The 25,431-nt window shown below is 41.8% G+C and overlaps 1 protein-coding gene across 1 annotated transcript; it reads right to left on the bottom strand.

Moving 5' to 3' along the window:
- Positions 1-6,146: 6,146 nt before the first annotated feature.
- Positions 6,147-25,087, bottom strand: ADAT1 (adenosine deaminase tRNA specific 1). The gene is made up of 9 exons (XM_009908932.2): positions 24,823-25,087; positions 24,086-24,154; positions 22,916-22,970; positions 21,736-21,866; positions 19,459-20,077; positions 17,870-18,015; positions 15,440-15,539; positions 13,351-13,437; positions 6,147-6,642 (listed from the first exon to the last, which is right to left on the bottom strand). The coding sequence occupies exons 1-9, from the start codon at positions 25,058-25,060 to the stop codon at positions 6,510-6,512; spliced, it is 1,578 nt and encodes a 525-aa protein (XP_009907234.2). The 5' UTR covers positions 25,061-25,087; the 3' UTR covers positions 6,147-6,509.
- Between the last annotated feature and the right edge of the window lie 344 nt (positions 25,088-25,431).

The following is a 25,431-nucleotide window of genomic DNA, read 5'->3' as shown; positions in this document are numbered from 1 at the left end:
GGCAGTGCTGTCATTTGTTTACCTTCATTTTGGCCAGAAAGTTACATTGTGGTTTAGGTTTATAACAAGGCTGAGTGTAAGATCCTGCTTGGGTCACAACAACCCCATGCAACATTACAGGTTTGGGGCAGCGTGGCTGAAAAGCTGCCTGGCAGAAAAGTACTTGCGGGTGCTGGTAGACAGCCATCTGAACATGAGCCAACAGTGTGCTCAGGTGGTCAAGAAGGCCAACAGTATTCTGGCCTGTATGAAAAATAGTGTGACCAGCAGGATCAGAGGCGTGACTGTGCCTCTGCATTCGGCAGGGCTGAGGCCACACCTCAAATCCTGTGTTCAGTTCTGGGCCCCTCACTGCAAGGACATCGAGTTGCTGGAGTGTGTCCAGAAAAGGGCAAAGCAGCTGATGAAGGGTCTGGCAAACAGGTCGTATGAGGAGCAGCTGAGGGAACTAGAATTGTGTAGTATGGAGAAGAGGAGGCTGAGGGGAGACCTCATCGCTCCCTATAACTACTTTAAAGGAGGTTGTAGTGAGGTGAGGGTTGTTCCCTTCTCCCTAGTATCAGGTAACAGAGCAAGAGGAAATGGCCTCAAATTGTGCCAGGGGAGGTTTAGGTTGGATATTAAGAAAAATTTCTTTACTGAAAGAGTGGGGCCAGGTTGCCCAGGGAGGTGGTGTTTGAGTCACCATCCCTGGAGATGTTCAAGAACTGTGCACATGGCTCTTTGGGACTGATGGTTGTAGGTTTACAGTTGGACTCGACAATCTGAGAGGATTTTCCCAGCAGAAACAGTTCTATGATTTCTATGACTCTGCACAGCTGCTTATATTACTTACTAGACACTGTACAGCTTCTGAACCTTTAGCATCTGAATGATGGTACAAGGAAGAAACAAACATCTATGGGTAGGTTCCAAATCCAAGAGTTTCAGAGCTACTAGATCTCATCAGAAGAGTAATGCCTGCCACTGGCTGTCAACAGAGAAGCACCGTGGGCTTTGGAAAGCAGGGCCCAGGTGACAAAGCCATAGCATGTAAGGAAAGGGCACCCAGGAGACCAGAAAGCTGGAGAAATGGAAGGTACAATTTGTACATGAATTATTGCAGAGAAAAATAATTAAGGAGTTAAAACAATTGCATGAGCAGCTCTTTGAAAAAAATAAAATAGCAGTAGTGTGTTCCTGGCAGTTCTGTAAATCTGCACATCCTTTACAAGTCAGCATTCTGTAGATGTTGTAAGGACATTAGAGAACCAAGTATGTGAAAGAACAGCTGAGTGGTGTGGCTGACACCTGAGGGATAGGATGCCTTTGAGAGGCATCTAGACAAGCTCAAGAAGAAGGCCCATGTGAATCTCATGAGGTTCAACAAAGCCAAGTACAAGGTCCTGCACCTGGATCAGGGCAGCCCACAGTATCAACGCAGGCTGGGGAAACAACAGATGGAGAGCCATCCTCCAGAGGACTTGGGGCTACTGGTGGATGAAAAATTGGACACAAACTGATAATGTGTGTTCACAGCCCAGAAAGCCAACTGTATCCTGGGCTGCATTAAAAGAAGCGTGGCCAGCAGACTAAGGGAGGGGATTCTCTTCCTCCAGTCTTGTGAGACCCCACCTGAGGTAATGCATCCACATCTGAAGTCCTTAGCACAGGAAAGACAAGGACTTCTTGGATCAGGTCCAGAGGAGGCTGCAAAAATGATCCAAGGGCTGGAATGCCTCCGCTGTGAGGCCAAGCTGGAGAAGAGGAGGCTCCAGGCAGACCTTCTCATAGTCTTTCAGTACTTGAAGGGGACAAAGATGAGAATAGATTTGTTGCTTGGTTTTGGGTTGGTTGGTTTGTTTTTCCACACAGAGTGGTGAAACAGTGGCCCAGGTTGCCCAGAGATGTGGTAGATGCCCCATCCCTGGAAACACTCAAGGTCAGGTTGTTTGGGGCTTTGAGCAACCCACTCAAATTGATGATGTCCCTGGTCACTGCAGGGGAGGTTGAACTACATGGCCTTTAAAAGTCTCTTCCCATTCAAACTGTTCTGTGAGTCTACTCAGTTGAGGCACGTAGGATAAAGAAGATCAGCTCCTCCAGTTTATGAGCACTATTGCCAAAGCACATACACAGCACAGTGAGAGGCTTTGTCACAAAACCAAAAGTTGTTATTTACGAGGCTCTCAACTTCTCTCCAAATGGGCTTACCATGGTTATAGAGCTACCTCTGCCTACAGGCAGAGGCACACTTGTGGCTCTGAATGATGGGGGATGGGAAGTGAAACCACCTAACTGACCTAGCTGCTCAGTACTGGAGTTCACACTTTGGTGTTAAAAAACAAGACTGGGTTGGAAAAAGAGCATCACTGTGACTTTCATAAACCATCAAGGAAACACTAATTATAGTTTAGATTCCTAATAAAAGTTTTACTTTGTTTTCATGCTATACAGTTCAGAATATTTTGTTTTTAAACTGAACAGTTGAAATGTATACTTTCCAAGCTTAAATCATAATAAATTAAACTCCATGAAGTCATTGTATGCCTAGAATTATATTGGCTCTAAGTCATTCACAGGTACTGGCAGAAGGACTCCAAACTGAGAAGAGAGAAGCCTGTGAAATGCTGACACTATTCAGGAGGCTTGTCAACAGGAACAGTGCTGCATGTGCTTACTGCATCTAAAAATGTGCTGCTGATTTCAGTAAGCCTTTCATTCAGAACAGCACTGCAATGTATAGAGCACTGCTGTAGCAAACATTCCGTCACGGCTTCCATCCCGAATTCCTTCCTTCCACCCTGCCTCTTTCCACGCATTTATGTAAATACTTACACTTAGCAGAATTTTTGACTCAGAATAAAGGAATGTGGTTTCATCTCTGATTTCTTTTTTTTCAGTCATGCTTTATTACTGGAAAAATGTTGTGTTTTCTTTAAGCTGAAACCTCACAGATTGTCTGTGGTTATCAAGTAGTAATTTTTTCCTAGCTGTTATCAAGAGAGAAAGGTAACTTAAAACTGCTAGATAAAGCTAGTAATCACATGCTAACATGGAAATGTATCTGAACAAACCAAGGGAAGATGATGTTTTATTCCCAATGTTATGATCAAGGTGACTTTTGAAATACCCTTCATCAGCCTCTAAGAGGAAAAAAAACAAAACCCAACACACTACTCCCTTTAGTGCCTCTGTAATTATTGGGAGCCCAGGTACACAAGTAATTCCAGAGAATACAAGGATAAACCTTCTACAGCAGTAGATTTACTTTTCATCTGCAGAGGCACTTAAGATAGCAATAAAACATCAAGAGATTTCCTTTTGAAATGCACAGGTGAAATGCATCTCTAAGTAGTACAATAGTACTATTGTCAGCAGTCCAGTTATTAAAAGCATTTGGGGCCTGTATGATCTTCACTTTCTGTTAACCCTTCAGGACTGGAAAAGCATTTAAATTTATAGACTGAACAGAGAAATAAGGAATAACTCACTGTCCCTACAGCAACACTTCTACACAGCCTACCTTGAAATGTCATCTCCCTCACCAAGCTAGTCCTAGATGAATTCAGATGATCTTTCCTCAAAAATTACCTTGCATCCACCTGAAAACTACTGTTGAAACCCTCTTAACAATGACGTTATCAGATTCTTGGCATGGTCACACTTTGAGAGAACTGCTTAGAGCCCTCAGCTACATTCAGCTCCCAACTTCACTCCAGCACCTGGAAACAGAATGATTTCTCCAATAGGTAAGCTGTTGAAGACATCCCACCCAAAATGAGAACTACAGTTGCTTTGTTCTGGTAAATAGGGACCACTGGTCCCCATACTAGTTTGGGAACGTCAAGAACCTACCTGAGCAACGCAAATAGGCTCTGCAGAGCATTTTACATGTGCCTTGAGCATCCTGGTGGCCTCATGTTCTGCCACTCCTATTACCAATTGTTTGGTTGTCCTCATTAACCACAAACTGTGGGCACTCCATTCCCCCTACTCCACACACGCAAGACTCTACTTCCCTGTGGCATGGTCCCTGTGTTCCATTGTCCTTCCTATGCCTTGCCTATCTCTTTTTCAGTGTTACCTACAAGCTTGGAAAACGCCAGCTGCTACCCTCCATGAGCAATTCTTCCAAAGCTCTGCTCACAATGATGGAAGTTTGGTTTGCTGCTACTTCTAAGAGCAAGAGGTTATCTCTTCTTTCTGTGTTTTTCCCTTAGAATTTTTAGACCTGTTTCTTGGTACTACCCACAGCATTTCCTGACATTTTGGGATTAAACTGATGCAGCAAATACTTTCAATCCATCCAGGTGAGTATAAGATCCTGCAGGCTTAGCCCATCAGCCTTTTAAATGCTACTTTGTTTTAGCTCTTTCCCTATCTCTGTGTATTCATTGTCTCACTCTAGGCTTAAATATATCCTCAATCTATCCCTAAAGTGAGGTTAGTATCAATGTTCAGCACCTCTAAAACCACTTGTAAACTTGACAAGTAGCAGGAGGCAGCAGCCTACAGTTCAAAAGTATTTTACAAATGCACTGCAAAATCTTACAAAGAACAATTTCTAACAGCCAGGCTTAAATTTTAGGAAAGAGTTAAAAGAATTTACACCATATAACTGCTTCTCTGTAAACTAATCTCATGCCAAGACCAGAGAACAACTAGCCTTATGTAATCCATTTTAGTATTGCAGCTGGATAGGAAATGGGAACATTCCAGTCTGGTCAGCAGGTTCACTACAGACCTTGTTAATTAACAAAGGGAAAATAGGTATGTTAAGGTATAGTTCCTGCAAGATTTCAGGGAAAGATAAGGTAGATTTCAGGAGCCTGGACATTTGCTAGTTATTTCTAAGTATACTACAGGACTCTGCCTTTGGAATACTATCTGCTCCATTACTGGCTACCATTTCTCCTCAGCAGTTCACTGTGTAACCCATCTGCAGTAGCACCTGGCCATTTTACAGCCTCTGATGACTAATGCAATTCACCATTCTGCATAATGCCCTGTACCCTACAAACAGATACAATGACTCTCCCCCCCACCAATACAACTGGTCTTTCTGCATGTTAGTGCTGGATTTGAGAGGACAGGCTTACACACACAGGAATCACATTCTTTGATGTTTCTTCAACAAGAGAGAGAGAACTGTTCTTATTTGACAAGTCAAGTGTGAAGCGAGAGGATTTGAGGTAATGAATTCTCAGACTTTAATGTGATACGAACTGCTTAGTCCCACATGTAGCTCAGCAGGTTACTGTAAAGGCTGTTTGGAGAGCTGCTGTGCCCATTTGTCAAATACCAAACTATAGTAAGATACAGAAGATACAGTATGAACAGAAAATCAAGACATTACTCATTCAAGTCATTACGTTCTGAATTATCCACTTATTCATCCTGCCTTGTGCAAATATTTTATGAACTGTAGTTTACAACAAAAAAGGTACAAAAAGGGAGTGTGCTTGGCAGCACACACAGCACACACTCTTGGACTAGCTCACAGAAGGCAACAAATTGGAACAAGAAGTTTAAGGAGGATAACCTGCTGCTTCCCCCAGCTCGCAATGTTGACTGTTCTGCCATGCAGATGTCATTTGGCAAAAAAACATAAAAGCAAAGACTGCCAGAGACTTCCAGCACCCCCCAAAGCACCTCCACCTCTGCCAAGCTATTAATGAACACTTGCCAGGAAACAGTGACATAACTGGCTAAGGCACCCCTGCTTTTAATTAACCCTGAAGAGGTAGGGGGATGGACAGTGCTTGAAACACTGAAAAGGTAGTAAATGTTTGCCTGAAATTACCCAGGACTGACAGGTCTGGAGCAGGTAACTCAGAAGGTTTCTCTTCTGCCCACAGAAGCAAAGCAGGTGAAGGGATTATCTGGCAAAGTCCTGAAATTAAGAGAGATGCACAGGATGTAAGTGGTTCTCCCCAGAACTCTTCTGCTCTGGCTATATTTAGTAAATGGACGATTATGTGAAGGACTCCCAGAAGGAAGACTCTCTAACAGAACTAGTATTTCCAGTTAGAAGCAATGGGGCCAGAGGACATGGAAAATTCTACCAAGCTTTGGAGGAAGACAGCCAAGAGTGAGGGTTGTCCCAGCAACACAAACCCAACTATAACAGTATGAAGAGTAGAAGAAGAAAACCGTAATAAAATTTTACAATACCAGCCTTCCTTCCACTGCACTGCCTCAGTTTCAGTTGACATTACTTCTGTTGCAATGGACTATAGCTGATAGATCATATCCTCAGAGAACAGGACAGCACATCACTTCTTCCTTTCTTTTGGAGGCATATTGTTTCATGCAGCTCCGAACTTTGTCTGCAATGATCTTTTTCTGTGTTTCAATAAAAAAGGGATCCAACTCAACCAAAATAAAGATTTCCCTAAATTGCTTTCCTTTTCACTCCTCCCTGCAGCACATGAACTAGAGGACACCTTTTCCTAGCTCTTGAACTGCAGAGGTGTCTCTGCTGTGCACCAGGGTTCATTGCTGGATTTACACCTTTGCACGTATTCTCATGTGAACTGCAGATATTCCTTGGCGTTCTTGATCCAACCCAGCAGGGCTTGGCTACACAGCACTTTCCAGGCTTCCTGATAATTCAGTGCAGCTTCCTTGTAGTCCCAGTATGTTTCTAGAGTCTTCATCCTGACAGAAAATACACCCAAAAAAATAATTAAATTCTATTATCCTATTGGATGCAACATCACAAAATGAAGAGCAAGAAAACATCTAAAACCATGCTGCCCCCCTGTGAGCTCTTTCATGCTACAAAGTAAAGTTTTCTTGTGCTTCTAAAGAAGACTTGGAGAGGGCCATGCTCTGAAGCTCTTGTGTCTAGACATTGTTAGTCTTAAAAAAAAAAAAAGGCAAAACAACTCCTCTACACACTCTTTAACAACAAGCATGTCAGTGTTGGACTGTCACAATAGGTTACAGAAAACTTCCATGACAGCAAAAAGTGCTGAAGCAAAGCAGAAAAGGTGACTAGGTAGATGCTTTGGACTGGGTGGCCTTGTTTTGCTAGCAGAATGATTGCTGGCTGGAAGGGAAGGGGACAAGGCAGAAAGTTTTTTTATCTTCTCCCTAAAGCAAAAAGATTCTGAGCAGCTTTGGTGCCCTCATCCCCTTCCTCATGTAGCACCTGCTCCCCACAACCGCAGCAGAACAGTTGGTCACTGCAGGGTGCATTATCCCATAAATTTTGAAAATAGGGAAATTCAGGTCTAGAATGTCTGAACACAAGTGCCTCCAAGACAATTCCATCAAGACTTCTTTTCCTTTCCTTGCATTCCTTTCTTAGCCTCTTTCATTTTCTTTTGCCAAATAGCCTGTCGGCCACATGTGGCATGTAAAGTTTATACACTCAACAAGTTATGAAGGGAAGATTGTAGGCAACATGACATATAAATATAGATCCAGATAAAGACAGATAGATGTATTTTTTAAATTATTCTATTCCCTGCCCCTAACCCAAGAGAAAGGCTCCAATGCCCAGCTGTTCTTTATTTATTCCTTGCTAAAAGTTGCTCTTTTTCCTGAATCTGCTGGCAAACCAAGGCCTCTTCAGCTCATATCCGGTAGTCTGATTCAACTGAACTAAGGCACATGTGGGATTTTTCTAACATAGATTATTCCACAGATCCTTGTCTGGAAACTGTTGCAGTACATAAGGGTAAAACACAGCTACCACAAAAGCAGGATAGACAGTAAGGAGCAGCTCAGTAGTTTCACCCCACTTTAGCAGCCAGAAGAGCACATGTGACCACAGCCTCTTGGTGTCTCATTCTCCATGCAGACAACATCACTACAGGATTTAACAACAGATGAAAGAGAAAGCTAAAGCCCTCTTGGAATTAAATCTGGAAAGGGATGTGAAAGATAACAAAAAGGGCTTCTTCAAGTACGTCAGTAGGATAAGGAATACCAGGCAAAATGCCAGCCCACTGCTCAGGGTAGTGGGTGCCCTGGTGAGAGAGGCTACAGAGAAGGAGAGGGAATCGCAGTCCCTGGAGGTAAGAGAGAAAGTCTGGATGAAGGAAGGCTCTCCTTTAGTCAAGGCAGACTGGGATAGAGATCATCTAGACAAGCTGGACAGCCACAAATCCATGGGTCCCGACAGGATGCAACCACAAGCACTGAGTGAGCTAGGTAAGGTTTCAGAAGGTCGTGGAGAACAGGGGAGATACCTAAGGACTGGAAGAAAGCCAGTATCACTTCAGTCTTCAAATAGGGCAAGGAGGAGGTCCCAGGAAACTACAGGCCAGTCAGCCTCACCTCCATCCCCAGAAGGCTGTTGAACAACCTATTCTGGAAGTCATCTCTTTAGTGTGTGGAGGAAAAGATTATCATGAGTAACCAGCATGGATTCAAAAAAGGGGAAGTCACCCTTGTCCAATCTGATAGCCTTCTACAATGGTGTGATGAGGGGAGAGCAGTAGACATCGTTTACTTCAGCAAGACTTTAGGACACTATCTCGTAACATCTGCAGAGGTAAAGCTTAGGAAACATGGGTTAGATGAGTGGACAGTGAGGTGGATTGAGAACTGGCTGAATGACAGAGCACAGAGGGTTGTCATCAACAGCACAGGGACTAGCTGGAGATAGTGATGTTCCCCAGGGGTCAGAATTGGGTCCAGTATCTTCACCAATGACCTAGACAGAATGCACTCTCAGCAAGTTGCCTGATGATACAAAACTGGAGGTCAAGAGAATGAGGCTGGGCTCTTTTCAGTGCCACCCAGTGACAGGACAAGGGGCAATGTGTACCAACTAGAACACAGGAGGTTTCACTTAAATGTAAGGAAAAGCCTCCTTTACTTTGAGGGTGCCAGAGCACTGTAAAAGGCTACCCAGAGAAGTTGTAGAGTCTCCTTCTCCAGAGACTTTCAAAACTCACCTGGACATGTTCCTGTGAAACTTGATCTAGGCATGCCTGTATTAGTTGAGGGGTTGGGCTGGACTATCTCCAGAGGTCCCTTCCACCCCCTACCACTCTACGATTCTGTGATTAAAACAGTTGCCTCAAAAAGCTAACAAAAATCAAACAGATTTAATTCATGCGCAAATTCTGCATTAAGATTCTAAGAAATTTTCAACATATATACAGGAAAAATGTTTTCAAATATTAAGTACATTACAACTGCCTAAAAAACTCACATGATTTGACTCTTTCAGCTTTGGTTGGGCCATTAAGGCTCTGAGAATTTGTAATGAAGAACCTGTGACTTTTGGGGGCAGAAGGGAATGCTAGTTTGCTGCCTCTGGCAAAACCCAGTACGATCATAAAATCTCCAGCCTGTCCAGGTTTGCCTGACTACATTCCTTTTGTTTGCCTTTACTATTTCAATCCCTCCCCTATGCTACTGTGCAAGAGGTAACAGTGATTCCGATGGCTGCATGCCAAAGACATGAGAGGTGATCCACAGATTTCATTCTGCAAGGTATCACATATTGGAAAAATACTGACACAAGTCAGTGTTACGCTAGAACACATTCATGTGCTTAGCCACAAAGAAAGCTAAGCATGAAAGGGCCCACAAGCAAGACAGCCTGCAAAGAAAAGCAACACACTGCTGCAATCGTTTCTCCTCAGCAAACAACCCTACTTTTAACCCCATGTCCAGTTTCAAACATTTACATTCAATCCATAACATGCTCTTGAAATTACAGACATACTGCACATGAAGAATACTGACCTAAGCGCAAGGCATCAGCCAAAGCATTACTCTTATACCAAAATGAATGAATCACATCTAAGAGGGCAAAAGGCTCACAGATCTTCAATACCTAAAAACCTGCTCTAAATGCATAATGATAGTGGCCCAGGAAGCTTGGCCTGACAATAACTTTTGCAGTGCTTCAACTAAAATGCAGTCATTGCAGGCAGACTTTGTAACTGACACCAACTGTTACAAAAATACAGAATGAAGTAAGAAGTTTTAACAATAACATAAGATTATGCAGCATTTGGAACATTGTTACTGCATTACCCTCTCCAGCTTAGGAGACAGGATTTTCAGAACGTCATTGAAAACTGGAAAGTTAGCTTTGTAGCTTTTGCCAGCAACATTTAAGATGGGGTGGGGGAATCATGAAGAAAATACATAGAAGCTAAAAAATAACACTTGAGATAATTATGATGGGTGTTTTGATGGGGCAAAAAAGGCTACATAAAAGGCTCTTCAATCTGGCACAAGAATTCAAGTCAAGAATTAAAGGGAATGGAAGGCACAGAAAGCAGAAGTGGTTTTACACACAGGAAAGAAAACAGAAGAACGTTGGGATCGGTGTACTACTTCCATGTAAAGTTTTAACTGCCCCAGCACCCTAGTTCTGACAGTGGACAAGAGTAGATGAAGGAAGGGTTAAGTAAATAATGATCCCTGCCCTAAGATACACTACAGCTACCAAGACAAGTTGCTCAGGACATCTGAAAGGACTACAAAATGAGATTCCCCTGATACAGCAGAAAAGATGGGAGCCAAGACACCAGAGAGTGATCGAGAAGAGGCAGGGCAGGAACTTAGAGGCAAAGATGGAAAAGGAAACTGAGTGACAGTGTAACACAGTATTTGTGGGAGGAGATACCCAGATACATTTGAGTGGAAAGAAAATACAAAATTGGATAGCAGTTAAATACACAGTAGTCTGAGGAATAAATCTGAGATTTGGGATTTCTTATCTCAGATTTCAATTACAAGGAGGAAATGAGGGAAAAGGAAGAAACTACATCAGAATATTCTCTGGAAAGGGAAGAAAACATGAACAGCAGTGCAAGACATTCATTTATTTTGCCTTTTAAGTGAAGAGTAGGAAAAACAAAGACTCCAAAAGAAAAGCATTTGGACAAGCTGACTGGAGAGCTAGCACCTCCAGTGTATAAGTAGAGTTTATAAATACAGTCTAAACATGATGCCACATCTGCTGATCAGCTGGATTTTGTCAGGAGAAGCCCAGACAGAAAAATGGTTAAGGACAAAAAAGTCAAACGGAAATTACAAAGCCACTGGAGTCCAGAAAAGCCCTGAGGTAAAGTGTCTTTATGTAAGCAGCACATGATCAACACAATGAGTCACCTACCCAACAGTGCACTGGCTCACACTCCATTCTGAAGAAATTATAACGGCTAAACAAGCGAGGACAAACTCCCACCCAAGAGAGGCTAGTAATTTCACATTTAAAGAAGAATTAAGGAATTAAGGTGTATTGTCACCTACAGAATCAGTTTAAAACATTTCAGCAGTGGCATGGCTCATGTTGACATTGCTATCCAAGTGGAACTGTTTGACTAAATGCCGAAGTTATAGTGATGTTAAGTTAGGGTTAAATACACTGCACTCAGCAGGGCAAGCTTAACTTGCTGGGAACTTAAAGAACTGCTGACAGACTGAGGATGCCTAGCCTGTGCTGGAAGGTCCCATCCAAGTAAAACAAAAGGCTGTAAGAAGACACCAAGTACATCAGAACCTAAAGAAACAAGAGCTTGTCATCAGAAGAAACATTTATCACCAAACCATGGAGATGTAAAACTGTTGCAACTTAGGTTCCTAATAAGTGAACTTCACTTTCACTCAAGTGAATCTATCAGAATACTGAAACCCACCCTTGTGCTGAGAAGCCCCTTAGTGCAAGACCACCCCTCTCAGAACATGTGCTATCAAATTTGGACATATTGTTGTTTTAATTTAAGAAGTTTGGTGATATGAAATTGTATATAGCACGTGGGGAATTTCTGGGGAGGTGTGCTAGCTTTGTGGGTGACTCCTCAGCATCCAAAGTGGTGCAATATTGCTGAGCTCTGTGTGTATACTGGCTGTTGCACACTGGGTGAAATAACCTGTTTTTCAGACAACATCATCAGAACTTTAAAATAGTTATAAGATGCTGCTACAGACAAGAGCTGATAATTAAAGATCCAGAGTGTGCTGATTTTGGCTAAGTTTATCTCATCTAATGTCTTAGTACCATGAAAGATAGAAATGGCCTATCACCCCAGCTTCCAGCCACACATACCTCCCACTTCCTTTGCATAGGTTTCACTATCTTTCTTAGCCTAGCTCATTAGTCCAACAGAAAACAGAGAAGGCATGAAAATAATTTCTGCCACCTTAGCTAGTTGAATTTGGTCACTCTAAGGTTGGAGAAGTGCTACTGATAGAAGGGAGAAAACAGGAATCTGTAGCCAGTAGCAGCAGAGACTGCTGCAGAGCCACCCCCATCATCAGCTACAAGCACTTAAAGCAGCTCAACAGCTGGTATAACTGCATCCCAGCACTGCTGAAATCATATCTAAAACAGCATAAACCTTCCAAGGCAATGGATTTCGAACCTTCTCTAAGCCCAAGTGAGGTAGAAGTTTCTGTATATACAAAGCTACACCCTGCTCCGTGGTAGCTTTTCAGGCTGGAATACCACCAAATACTTAATGCATGCAATGCAGGATTGGAAGATTACTGCAAGAAACTCCAGCCTGATAAACCAAACCTTTTTCTAATAATGTAGAAGAAACCTCCATGTATACTTTCTTTAGACAGAAGCTTCTTTCTACTCTTTTCCACAAAGTCTCCACCTCTGTAAGATATGCACTGCAGAAATAGCCCTGCACACTACCTCATCTTACTGGGTCTGACTCTACCATACATTTAGATGAAAAAAGACGTAAACTTTTTGTTTACCTCAAACTCTTCCTTCTTGTGAATCTGAGAAGTGGCATTTGATAGAATTAATAATCACCAACCAGGCACCAGTAACTCCATGCCAGTTTTGGGATAGGGGAGTTTGAACACCACCAAAGGCACAGTGCTGCAGGCAGCTAATCTAACAACTCACATTTTCAAAAAAGGATAATACTTTCTCCTCTCTTTTCTCTCTTCACTTCTTCTGCATCTGGCCACTGCACTTTCAGACAAGTTCATTATAACTCAGGGGTAAAAAAAAAGAAGAAAGAGGTTTCTGCCAAGGCAGCAAGTTGAAGAGGCTTACAGAGGTGTCCAACAGACACCGGATCTAGCACAATAGAAGGATAAGGCTCCATCATCAAGAACAAAGTTTACTCTTTTGAGAAGAAGTAAGCCTTCAAATGAGATCAGCTGTCCAAAACTGTTACCTTAACTCCAAGCAAACCAACCACCTGCAATTTCTCCTGTCAACAACACATGAGATGTGTGACAGCTGTTTCACCAAGGAGATGATTAGAAAAAGCCAAAAGGAGAGTCTTCCTAACCCATCAAACACGTGCCAGAGTTCTCAAGTGTCAAATTTTAGCCATGAAGTTATCTAAAGTGAGATTCATGAGATTCTTGAGTTCCATTAAGATAAATGCACTCTTCTAAACATAATGAAAATGACTTTACCGGAGAGTGTCTGGTAGATCCTCTTGTGAAACACTTGCCACCAGCTTTTGGAACGTATGAAAGAGCTCCACTTTACAGATCTTGGATCTGATAGAGAAAAACTTAAAATAAAAGAATGTACAAAGTTCTCAATTTAACTTTTCCTGCCCCATCCAAGCTGCCCACTTGCCCTTTCTTTAATATGTTCCATTGAGAAAGAGCAGCATTGTCCCCATTATCCCAGCCAGCATTGTCAGTTTGCAGAGAGAACGCTTTAATACCCCCGCATTGTTATCTCTGCGAGATTGCACCATCATCAGCTCAAACTACAGCAGGTTTAGCCAGAAGGACTAGTCTCAGAACCCATCAAACAAGCAGAGAAGGCCTCCAAGGTTTGTTCAAACTGGCAAACTTTGTATTATTCAGGACAAATGAAAGAACCAGCGGAAGTATCTGGAACAATGCTGTCCTTTTCACAATGGTGACACATGCCGCAGCCCGGCTGAACGCTAACTGGCTCATCGAGAAATAAAGGGAAACAACGTCTCAAAAACCTTTTGAAGATACCGCATGCATCTCTGTCAGCTTTAGGCCCTTAGAGTGGTAGTTTTAGGCTATTCCTTTAAAATTCACTTTCCTTGATATTTAGTGTTATCTAGCACACTGAGAGGGGGAAAAACCTCAAACAACAGCCCCCCCCCACCAATCATCCTGAGGTTTCTTGAGGGAATAAAAACATGGTATAAACACAAGTCTTGTTTATTACTAAACACATCCCCCTCAACAAGGCTGTCAATTCCCTATTTTTATGATAAAAGTTCCTTTTGTGACTATTTATCATGAAAGTGTAAACAGTTTAATTATTTCTTGAGATCACTTTTAGTCCTTATTTGCTAAGGAAAGGAGACCTTTGCAATGCCAGTGTCTTGTAGGCCCTCTCTAATACCTTTTGAATGTTTTAGTCAATTTTGAGCGTATGTGAGAAAAAGAGAGCAACTCTCAACACGAAGTTCCTACAGTTTTGTGCACATGCTGGCAGCTAGCAAACAGCTCTGAAGTTTTAGAGCTGATGCACAAATGCTACCCAACAAATTTAAGCCTACTGAGAAGAAACAGGCTGATTGCTTTGTCTGATCTTTCTGGAGTATGTTACTCATCACATACTGAAAACCAATACACATAAGGCAGATAAAGACTGTCTCTAAAAACACTCCAGCTCACCCGGGTCATCTGTGCTAATGATACCCCAGACATCAGTACTGGACACAAATGACAAAGTTCCTGGTTCTCCTCTTTCCAGGGAAAATTTGGAAATACTAAGGTATACCAGGATGAGCTTCAGCCAAGTCAGGCTTAAATTCAAGAAGCTCAGAATGTGCAACTGACTGGCATGTGAATGAATTCCCCACAAGAACTGTCCAAGCTCTACTAATAATTTTATTTAATACTGTCAGGATTACCTTCTTTCTCCCAAAAGACCTGGGAAAAATGAGCAATGTGACTATTGACAAACTGGTAGTATAAGCAGTCAACCACCAAAACATGAGCTCAGCTGTGAAGCTGAACTTCCACAGACCAACGATAGCTCTGCTCACCTCCCCATAAGTGAGCAAACTGTGAAACAGAACTAGAAATTTCCCTGCAGAGGTTTACAAGCACATTTTTCAAACTCTAAGGCACATTTCACAGCAATACTTTTAACAATCATACATCCAAGGTCAGAGCCTTACAGAAAAGAAATGTAAAAAGAGGACTTGCAACACACATTTCCTTCACAGCCATCAACCTGAAAGCACAAAGCAAAAATTCTGCAAACTTCACCAATAAATGTCTTAAGTCAAATTGATCATAGCTACTCACTACCACGCTTTCTTTAATCAACAGTGACAAAGAAATAGGATATGCTTTAACTCTCAACTTTTGTCACTACTACTCTTCTCTCCCTTACACAGTTACTCTTCCTTTTCCTCCTCTCCCTACCTTTCCCATTTTTCTCCCACTCTTAGATTTCTCTCTGCTGAGATAATCCACTGCACATCACATGAGCGGACAGAAGCATGTATGCTAACGAGTAAGATATCTTCATCCAGGTATCACAGCATTTCCACACCTGCTCTGAAGGCTCCCAATCCTCTTCTTTGTTGTTCCCTGCCGGAAGCCATCTGAGGTGACATCCAGAGGCTGCTCAGGAACTGCACTCCAACTGATAGCTGTAGAAAAAATGATTATGAACAAGGGAGACACTCCCATCACAAAGGCAGAACTTAACAGTTCCTTTCAGTCTATGTCTTCACATGGTAACATGCTGCATCCCAAAATAGTTTAGACTAGAAAGAGAGCCGTGTTTTTTTTAGTCAGGATTCCAGGACCTAAAAGAACAGGTATATTATGTTCAAATAATTAAATAAATAAACAAAGTATATGCATACACACAGAGCTTTCATCTTAAATCCCATCCTATAAGAACCCATGCTTCTACACATTTGATCTCCAGCTTATTAAGTCTCTAATTCTTAGAGAGATTCTGCTTTTTTCTGTGCATCCTATCCAGACCAACATGGAAGAAATTTCCAAGTCAACCAGCTTCTTTTCCTATCAGGCTGTGAAATACTCCCCCACATTACCTGCACCAGTCACACTATGTTTTCCTTACTTATTGTATGCTACTATTTTATGGTATACTCTATCTCTCTGTGCTTGATAATTGATATACATCAAAAACCTGTAAGACTTCAGCTGAAAAATGCATTAGCTAGTAATCAAATAAAAATAATTTGTTAGGAGAGGTAACAAATGCCACCAACCTTATCCTTTGCCCCCATTATGGTAACCTTATTACCATCTTAGACTGTAAACTTCTTAATGCTGAAGCTCTGCACATCATATTTCAAAGATTTATAAATAACTAGCAAAGCATCAGTAGCATGCTAATGAAACCACAACTGATTGATAGGCTTAATCTGTCCTTCCATAGCCTAATAATAGTTCCTTTAACTTCCACAGCCTTGAGACAATTTTTGTTCCCTGAGTTCTTCCATTTCTCCCTGTTCCTAACAGGCACAGCAGCTGCACATGCATTAACTCTAAAAACAATTTTCAGAGCTTCTCTCCTTCATGATACCATCATGCTGTTCAAGATGCTCAAAGACTACACAGGATAAAGCCTATTATGGAGACTGGTTATGTTAATCACACTTGTGTTATGATCCAGCTGTATGATGCAGCTGCCGCACTCTTAAGTATAAATTGCATTTGTATTGTGACAGGTACAACACTGTATTTACTCCATGAAAATCCTGTGCAATATCTTAGAACATTAAACACACACAACTGCTATTAAACATTAAACCCTCCAGGTGTGTAATATTTAAAACCACCTGGTCAGAGGACAAGCAGATAAAAATGTACTGAAAATGAAAGTGTTATCATTTCTTCACAGTTATCACAAGTGTAAAAATATCAAACAGGACACATTCTTCTTTTTAAAAATACCAGCTGAAATGTTCCTATTGAGCATATTTCAACACTCAATGTAAAGCAACCCTGAATCCAGAGTTTATTCTGATTTCAACTCCTTCAAGAAAAATATCAGCTCAGCATAATTCATAGATGCAAAGTGTGATAAAGCATCATCCATCTTTATTTAACAGAATGACCTGAGCAACTGTACAGAAAGACAGGCACACAGAGGAACTTGGTCACAGTCAGCTTCAGATCTTCTTTGTTAAGTGAATTGAGACTATTTTTCAATGATGGATTTTGTTCTCTCTCTCACAGTATCAGAAGTATTTTCCTTCCTAGCACCTGTAAGTAACTCCAATGTAATGAATTCCATTAAGGGACCCCCTTTTTTTCATTCTACTTTATCATCAGCTCTTTGTAACAGAGTAACTTCCAGCTCCAGTTAAGCCAGAAAATTACACAAATAGAAGGCAGGCATGCCCAAGTTTAAAGAAACTGCTTAATCATACACATACAGCAGCAGCTCCACTGTTTTTTTTCCTCCCCAAATGTTGCTGAATCACAACGTGACTTGCATGTTCATTCACCACTGTGACAAAAAATGCAATGTCCAAAATCTCTGTCAATTAAACCCTTACACTATACTGCTCTGTATTCTTTCTACACTCACAGATTTCTGGAACAATTACAAGCATAACACAGCATGGCAAGAGTGTTCTGCTCATTACCAAGCAGAATGCAAAACTAACTGAAACAAGAAGCCTTTTGATATTTTTGTTTTCTTATTGCCCTCAAAACTTTTGCTTTTGCTGGTTATTTTCTGTTTTGGTTTAGAGTATAAATTCTTTATAGTATCAGCCAAGTGTTTATTCAGACTGAATATTCCCTAAACGGAAATAGAAGTTGAACCAAGTAATATGAATTATTAACAATTAATTTCCTGCTAAAAGTCACACTTTGCCTCTGTGATGATAATGAATGGTAATGAATGATGTTCAATTTTAGGAAACCAACAAAACCACCTAATTTCTATTTGGACTTCTACATACAATTATGCAACCAGCCCAGCTTAACTCACCTGCACTACAAGGAACAAGTTTTGTTTTGCTGTTAGCTTGAACCTCCTGGATTGCCTGACGGCTATGCTCAAACTGAAGATTCGATTGCAGCATCTTCACCTCCTGAGCACGGAAACCGTCCGGTAAAAGTGAGATGTGCTGACACCTAACGTAAGCACAGAAAAGTGCAAGTGGTTTTGAGTCTGGTCCCAAACAGATTCAGTGAAATTTATGATAGAATTGTCAGGGGTGGAAGGAACCTCGAGGATCATCTAGTTCCAACATCCCTGCCATGGACAGGGACACCTCTCACTACATCAGGTTCCTCAGAGCCCCATCCAGCCTGGCCCTAAAAACCTCCAGGGATGGGGCTTCTACCACCTCCCCAGGCAACCTGTTCCAGTGTCTCACCACTCTCAAGGTGAAGAACTTCTTTTTAATGCCCAATCTGAATCTACCCACTTCCAGTTTTGCTCCATTACCCCTAGTCCTATCATTACCTGACACCCTAAAAAGTCCCCCACCAGCTTTCTTATAGGCCTCCTTAAGATACTGGAAGGCCACAGTACGGTCTCCTGGGTGCCTTCTCCTCTCCAGACTGAATATGCCCAACTCTCTCGGTCTGCCTCCATAGGCGAGGTGCTCCAGCCTCTGATCACCACCCTCTGGACTCAGCTGTTCAGCTACTTTTCAGTCCACCTCACTGTCTGCTCATCCAGTCAGTACTTAACAGGTTTTCTGTGAGGGTCTTACAAAAAGCCTTACTGAAGTCTAGGTAGACAGTATCTGCTGCTTTTCCCTCACCACCAAGGCCAGAAGCTTTATCATAAAAGTTTTTCAAGTTGGTCGAGCGTGACTTCCTCTTGGTGAATCCATTCTTTTTCTGATTATCATGTGCCTGTAAATGGGTTCTAGAGCCTACTTCCCAAGGCTCAAGAGGAGGCTGAACAGCCTATAGCTACCCAAGTCCTTATTCTTGCCCTTCTTCAAGAATGGACTGACATCTTTCCTCCAGTCTTCAAGAACTTCTTCCAACTGCCATGATCGATCAATGACTACCAGAAGTCACTTCACCTTTAGGACAGATGGATTTGGTGACTTTTTAACTTAATTTTAGAAATGACCCTGCAAGGAAGAAAAGCTGCTTTTCCTCACCAACACTGTTGTATAAAAGGGAACTTACAGCTATTCAGAATGACTTTGTGGAGTATGGATAACTGAGTAAGTTAAAACTTTTCTTGATTGTTCAACTTCACTAGGCGAAAAATCTTCACTATGCTGAATTTCTGTCCTCCTAGCTGCTTTTTCTGCTGGAAGGCTTCTAGAAAAATCTTAGGTGGGTAACAGCTTCTCACTGCTCTGTAAAGGGACAATCAAGGAGATCATCCTGAATCTAATGGAAAATCTTTTGTGAATCTTCAAGTTTGATCTGTTAGCAGTAGTCATCTTTTTCCATACTATACAGGGCTATTTTCTGAAAATATGTATTTGCAGAAATTCACATTTTCTGCAGATCACTTTGGTGCAAAGTCCTGATATTTATGTGACATTGTCTTCCATAATTGATTTGTCTCCACACTCCTTTCCTGACTTCCCAAAGAGCACTTACCTTTCAATAATTGCTCTCCGCATAGCTTCTTGGCTGTATGGACACTTCCCCACCACAATTGCTGACAGATACACTGGATACTGCAGGAAGTGCATCAGAAGAGCTCCCTGACATCCCAAGACATTCCAGCGAGCCAGTTTATCACTGCAGGACATGGAGCACGTTCTGTCACCACGACCTGGCTTCACTCGTAATAATCCCACACAGTGATACCCGAGCCCAGGTGTTTTGGCATCACCTAGCTCTCCAGGCACACATTTTGCTCCAGTTCTATGAACATCTACTACCTCCTCTCTCCCTAAGCCAGTGTCTTTATTAGCTGCTGGCACCTCTGCAGAACACTCACAACTCTTTGGATTACTGTCATCTTCTTGTTTCACAGACTCTTGCTGAGTTGCCAGGTCTTCAGTCATGACAGGAAAATAACCATCATCATCAGTTTTCATTCTCTTGATCATATGATTACTTGGCATTTTCTCTGATTTCCTTTTATCTCCTGGGCCTAAATGATCATGGTTACTGCTACACTCTGCTGATTGTTCAGCTAAATCATCTCCAGCCACTGTCTTGGAAAGCTGCTTCTCTGTCTCAGTAATTGGAATTATAGATGCATCTCCACCTAGAACAAAAGAAAGAACATCAAAACTGGCTGAAAAATGCATCTCTCATTATTACAATACATCACACCAGTAGTATTACAACCACTACTAGCTTTCATAGAGGCACAGACATGAAAATTGAATTATGAGAACAACATTGCCCTGTACAATGATGAATCAGACTTCACTGACATTTGAGCCAATGTAAGTTTAATCTCAAGTTTTGCATTCTACCTACAAAATAATTTTTAAAAGGCAAAATTTAAACCCAAAATTATAAAGCAAAAAGTCTCAAAGTCATTTGACAGACAAGGAAAGTAGATGATTCATAATAAAACTAGTTTAATTACTCTTTTGAGGTTTGTATTGCTTAGTTAAATTAAAGAACAACTCATCAAATCAGGATGGAAATGTTAATCTGTATCACTAAACAAGCTCAAAACCAAAATTCTGAAGCTCATTTCAAAGCAAACAAAGCCTGACCAGCATGTGAGAAAAAGGCAGTCAAGAAATTATACTTGCTACAGAACTTGATGTAGGTTCTAGTCTCATACTGCACTAACAAAGAAAACCACCACAGCATATTCCATCAATGCTATGAAAATCATTAAAATGTTGAGCAGCTCATTTGCTACTGAAGCGCTGAGCAGGCAGATTTTGAGAGCGCTTAGACCTCTTTCTGTGGCTACAGGCTAGCAGTTGAAGATCACACCAGTGAGAGTGTAGTAACATTGAGTGAGACAAACAGTAAGCTGATACACCAAGAGGTCACATTCCTGCATTTTCCATGACAAAACAAAAAGTTCAATTCCATTCCACAAAAAGTTGGGGAGAGTGGCTTTTTTTTTGGCTGTTTGTAGAGGAAGCTTGTTTTGTGGTTGTTTGGGGTTTTTTCCCTGTTTTCATTTTTTTTGTTGGCTTTTGTTTGGTAACTTGGGAGTTTTGTGTGTGGTGGGTAGGGTTTGGGGGTTTTTGGGGCATTGTGGTAAATGCCAATGTTTTCCCTTAAAATTTGAATGCAAAGAGCCAATGTTCAAAAGCACCCAGCATATGACAGGAGCTCTCTTCAGTTTCTGGAAGAGAAAACAGTAGCCATTATGTTTTAAAGAGATGGTGAAATATTCCACTGTATGACCAGCAGTACATGACCTCATTAATGGTTATAAATACATGAAGGGCAAGTGTCAGGAGGACGGAGCCAGGCTCTTCTCAGAGATGTCCAATGAATGCAAGATGGAACACAGGAGGTTCCACATGAGCATAAGGAAAAACTTTTTTACTGTGAGGGTGATGAAACACTAGAATGGGCTGCCCACAGAGGTTGCAGAGTCTCCTTTTCTGCAGACATTCAAAACCCACCAGGATGTGTTCCTGTGTGATTTAGTCTAGGTGATCCTGCTCCAGCAGGGGGTTTGGACTAGATCATCTTTCGAGGTCCCTTCCAACCCCTAACATTCTGCACTTGGGATTTATTGAATTCTCATGAATCACATCCAGTGAGATAAAACATCAAATTTATCTGTGAAGGTCCAGTCAAGTACATCTTAAGGGGCATACAGATAACACTGAGTTACTGCCTCACTCACTCCAGACCAAAAACAAACCAAAGAAAGGCAAGGGGCAGAAAAAAAATTGTGCTAGGGTGAGCCATAAAACTGATTCACTCCTGAATACTCACATGGGGTGTGACTGCAGAAGAAAACAAATATGATACTTGGGTTGAGTTTCCATTTCCCAGTTTCCATTCCTGGAATAAAGATGCTGCCTTGCTGATGGGAAGTTGCCAGCCACATCTGGTGGAGAAGATACCTGTTAAGAAAGTTCTCATGAAACATTTACAATCTTGATTCATGGGAAAACAACAAAAATGATATGCCCACTGGTCTTTCCTGATGAAATCTCTAATGGAAAAGGCAGTTAGGCTTCTACAAATAAATCAGATCCAACTGACTCCAGAAACACAAACACGTTATTGGCACCTTAATAACAGACCACAAAGGGTTCAATTCAGTGAAGTTAGCTGCCTCCTGAAGTCATATACCTAAGGTCTCCTCCTCCCAGTCTGCATTTTTACCAGCACTGCAGCTCATCTGATTCTGTGAGCTGGTTTACAGAATCACAGAATCAGTAAGGTTGGAAAAGACCTCAGAGGTCATCAAGTCCAACCTGTCACCCAACACCTCATGGCTAACTAAACCACGGCTTCAAGCGCCACAACCAATCCTTTTTTTGAACACCTCCAGGGACAGTGACTCCACCACCTCCCTGGGCAGGACACTCCAATGGCCAACAACTCTCTCTGTGAAGAACTTTCTCCTCACCTCAAGCCTAAACTTCCCCTGGCACGGCCTGAGACTGTGTCCTCTTGTTCTGGTGCTGGTTGCTTGGGAGAAGAGACCAACCCCCTCCTGGCTACAACCTCCCTTCAGGTAGTTGTAGAGAGAGTTTGGTGGCACTGAACTGCAAGAAATGTACTTGTTTCAGTACCACTACTATTCTCCTGGCTTAGTTCCTTGAACCAGCTTACCCAATATGAATAAGAGGACTGGTATGTTTGAAACAGCAAAAAGGCTACCCTTGACAGCTAACCATCAGACTAGCACTGACAGTACATGAAACCAGATCCTACTTTTTCAGAGTCTCTACAAGAATGGAGAAGAAAAAAAGTCTTGTTAAAGGGCCTTAACAATACCTAGAAGTGTAAAAATTAGGTTAAACTGCTAACAAAGAGGGAAAAAAAAGTGTTACCTACTCTCCTCTCTGAAGCTGGCTATTTCAGCTATAGGTCAAAACCATTTCTATCACAACAAAAAACATCAAGAGGCAGTGGATAGCAGCACGTGGATTTCACACCTCACCTTTGGAAGCTCCTCTTGGCCACAATTTCAGCATGACTGTCATTCAGAATGTCTCCTAAAGCAACAACCAAATGAGAACAATATGAACCACTACTGGAAAGGAGATGAACAAAGCAATCTGAGAGACAACAGTTCTCCAGATTTGTTAGCATTTGAAAGTTTGACATATTAGCTTATTGCAAAATATTTAAACTTCCAATCACTACAAAAGGAGGTCAGCCTACTTAAATGAAGGATAAGTCTTCATTCCATGACAAGTCAGACTTGTTTAAACACCTTATTTTAATTCTTCTAATACCTGAAATATTTTGAATTGAATAAACAGTAGCTTCCTATCTCCCTCTCTGGAGATATTCAAAACCTGCCTGGATGCATTCCTGTGTGAACGGGTATGGATGATCCTGCTCTAGCAGGGGGGTTGGACTGGATGATCTTTCAAAGCCCCTTCTAACCCCCTAACATTCTGTGATTATCTTATTCCTTCAAAAACCATCCTGATGTTTGTCTTGAATAGTAAACCTTGATCTTCTAGGATTAAGTATAACATCCAGAAAGTTTCAAGTGTTTGTCAAGTTTTTCATTGCAGTTTCTTCTTGTACTATGTCCTACAATTTAAATTACTTTTCTTTGTAAGTAATTCTGATGTTTACCAAATCTCACCCTCAAACTTCCTGCAGTGCTTTCCTATTGCAGTGTCTAAAGGAACAGGATGTGTAGATCAGCTTTTATTTCACAAATAAGAGGCCAGATTATAGGAGTCCTCTTTCTAGAAGTTTTTCTGACAGATCACCTGGTTTCACCCCTACCCTTACTCAGCAGTGGTATCTTTTGCCACACACTACTATAAAACCAGAGTGTAACAGGTGACTGAAATACACTTATTTTGCTTATGTTTTGGTTTGCTTTTAATTATGAAATTTGTCTTTAAATACGCAGACTCAGAGCGTAAACTACAATTTCCACATACAAGGAAGTTTATTCATTTTCAAGGCAGCAAGTGAGGCATACTTTAAGGGCAGTCCTTCTGGCTGCCTGTTGCCCTCTCTTACACTTCTGGCTTCCATCCACAAGCCTGAGCTCAGTGCCTTGGACATTTTCATTGATTCTATGACAGCAGCAAGAACAAAGGTAGTATAGGTAGTCTGTTCACGGGTTTTACATCATACTTACCAGTTTTTCTCATTTTGTTTTGGCCAATACATTTTGTTCCAGTTCCCATAGCAACAACTTCCTTTGTTACTGAGAAAAGAAACATTAACTGAACAAACTTGTCACCAGGAACATTGTTCTCATGCAGAAGGGAAGGTACAAGGAGGCAGGGCATGTGACATTCCAGAAAGGAAATGGCATCAGCTGAAGAACTCAACATATCAGCAGAAGCATTAGTGCTAGGAAATAAAAATCTTAACATTCCATAGCAGGAGTACTAACACAGGATTGATATGCTAAACACACAGCAGGATATGCTAAACACACTAGTATAGGATTCCCCAAACACATAAGAAAGAAGCATGGGATACAATCTGCATGACAACAGTGCCAGTAAGGGAAAAGATGACAATGAACTAATACAAACACCCACTGTAATAATGCATCTGCCAAGGGAGAGTAAATGGAGACCTTCCTAGGCTTCTTTCAAACAGTAGCTGAACACACTTTTGCCAAAGTTTACATTAGCTGCAGTCTGGGAAGAATGGTATTTCACTAAACTATCTCTATTCAGACAGAAGCTGTAAAAGCTGTCACAGTAATAAAGAGCAAAGAATTTAGGAGGAGACAGAAACAGGACAAGCAGCAATGTACATCTGGGTTTTTTTAATGTGTCTTGGAAAAACAGAGAAGCATCAAGGACTGCCATCTCTTCCCCTTCCCCCCTCAGTCCACACAACTCATCAATTTAGTCTTACCCTGCAAATTCCCTGGACTAGCAAGAACCTCTCTTTGAGTTGCAGACTCCACTTTGACAACAGCTGCCAGTGAAGTCCATTCCCTCTTTGGATCTGGTTTCCCCTGCTTAGGAAGTCTGGTCCTATAATGCAGGTAACACAGCTCAGCAATTTCATCAGCTGACCACATGGCTCCCGATGCAAGGGCAAGCTCTAAACGGAATTGGATTCCATTACAATACTGATCAACAAACCCCATCTCGTCAAACCCTACTGCTTTCTTCTGCTTGACACCTTCGTGCAGCAGATTCCAATACCCAAGGGCTAATCGCATCACCTCTTTCATGATTTTGTACAAGAAATGCACCATACGAATTAAGAAACTTTTTCAAATCTCTAGGAATAAAAAGCAATGACAGAACCCCGAGTTCAGCAGCAGGTGGAGCTGATGTACTCCCAAGGTTCCTGTTCCGCAGCGGCGTGCACCAACACCGCCGCCCCCATGTGGTCCCAGCTTCACATCGCCGGAGGAACGGCACCACTCGTTCCGATGCCTCCAGGCCCCCGCTCTGCCCCACCGACCGGGGAGCGCGGAGTTCCAGCGCCCGAGCGAGCCGGTGTAGCACTTGG

The sequence above is a fragment of the Dryobates pubescens genome, chromosome 19 (assembly GCF_014839835.1).
Source record: "Dryobates pubescens isolate bDryPub1 chromosome 19, bDryPub1.pri, whole genome shotgun sequence".
NCBI lineage: Eukaryota > Metazoa > Chordata > Aves > Piciformes > Picidae > Dryobates > Dryobates pubescens.
The sequence above is the reverse complement of the archived record's forward strand: the minus strand, read 5'-3'. Positions and strand labels throughout refer to the sequence as shown.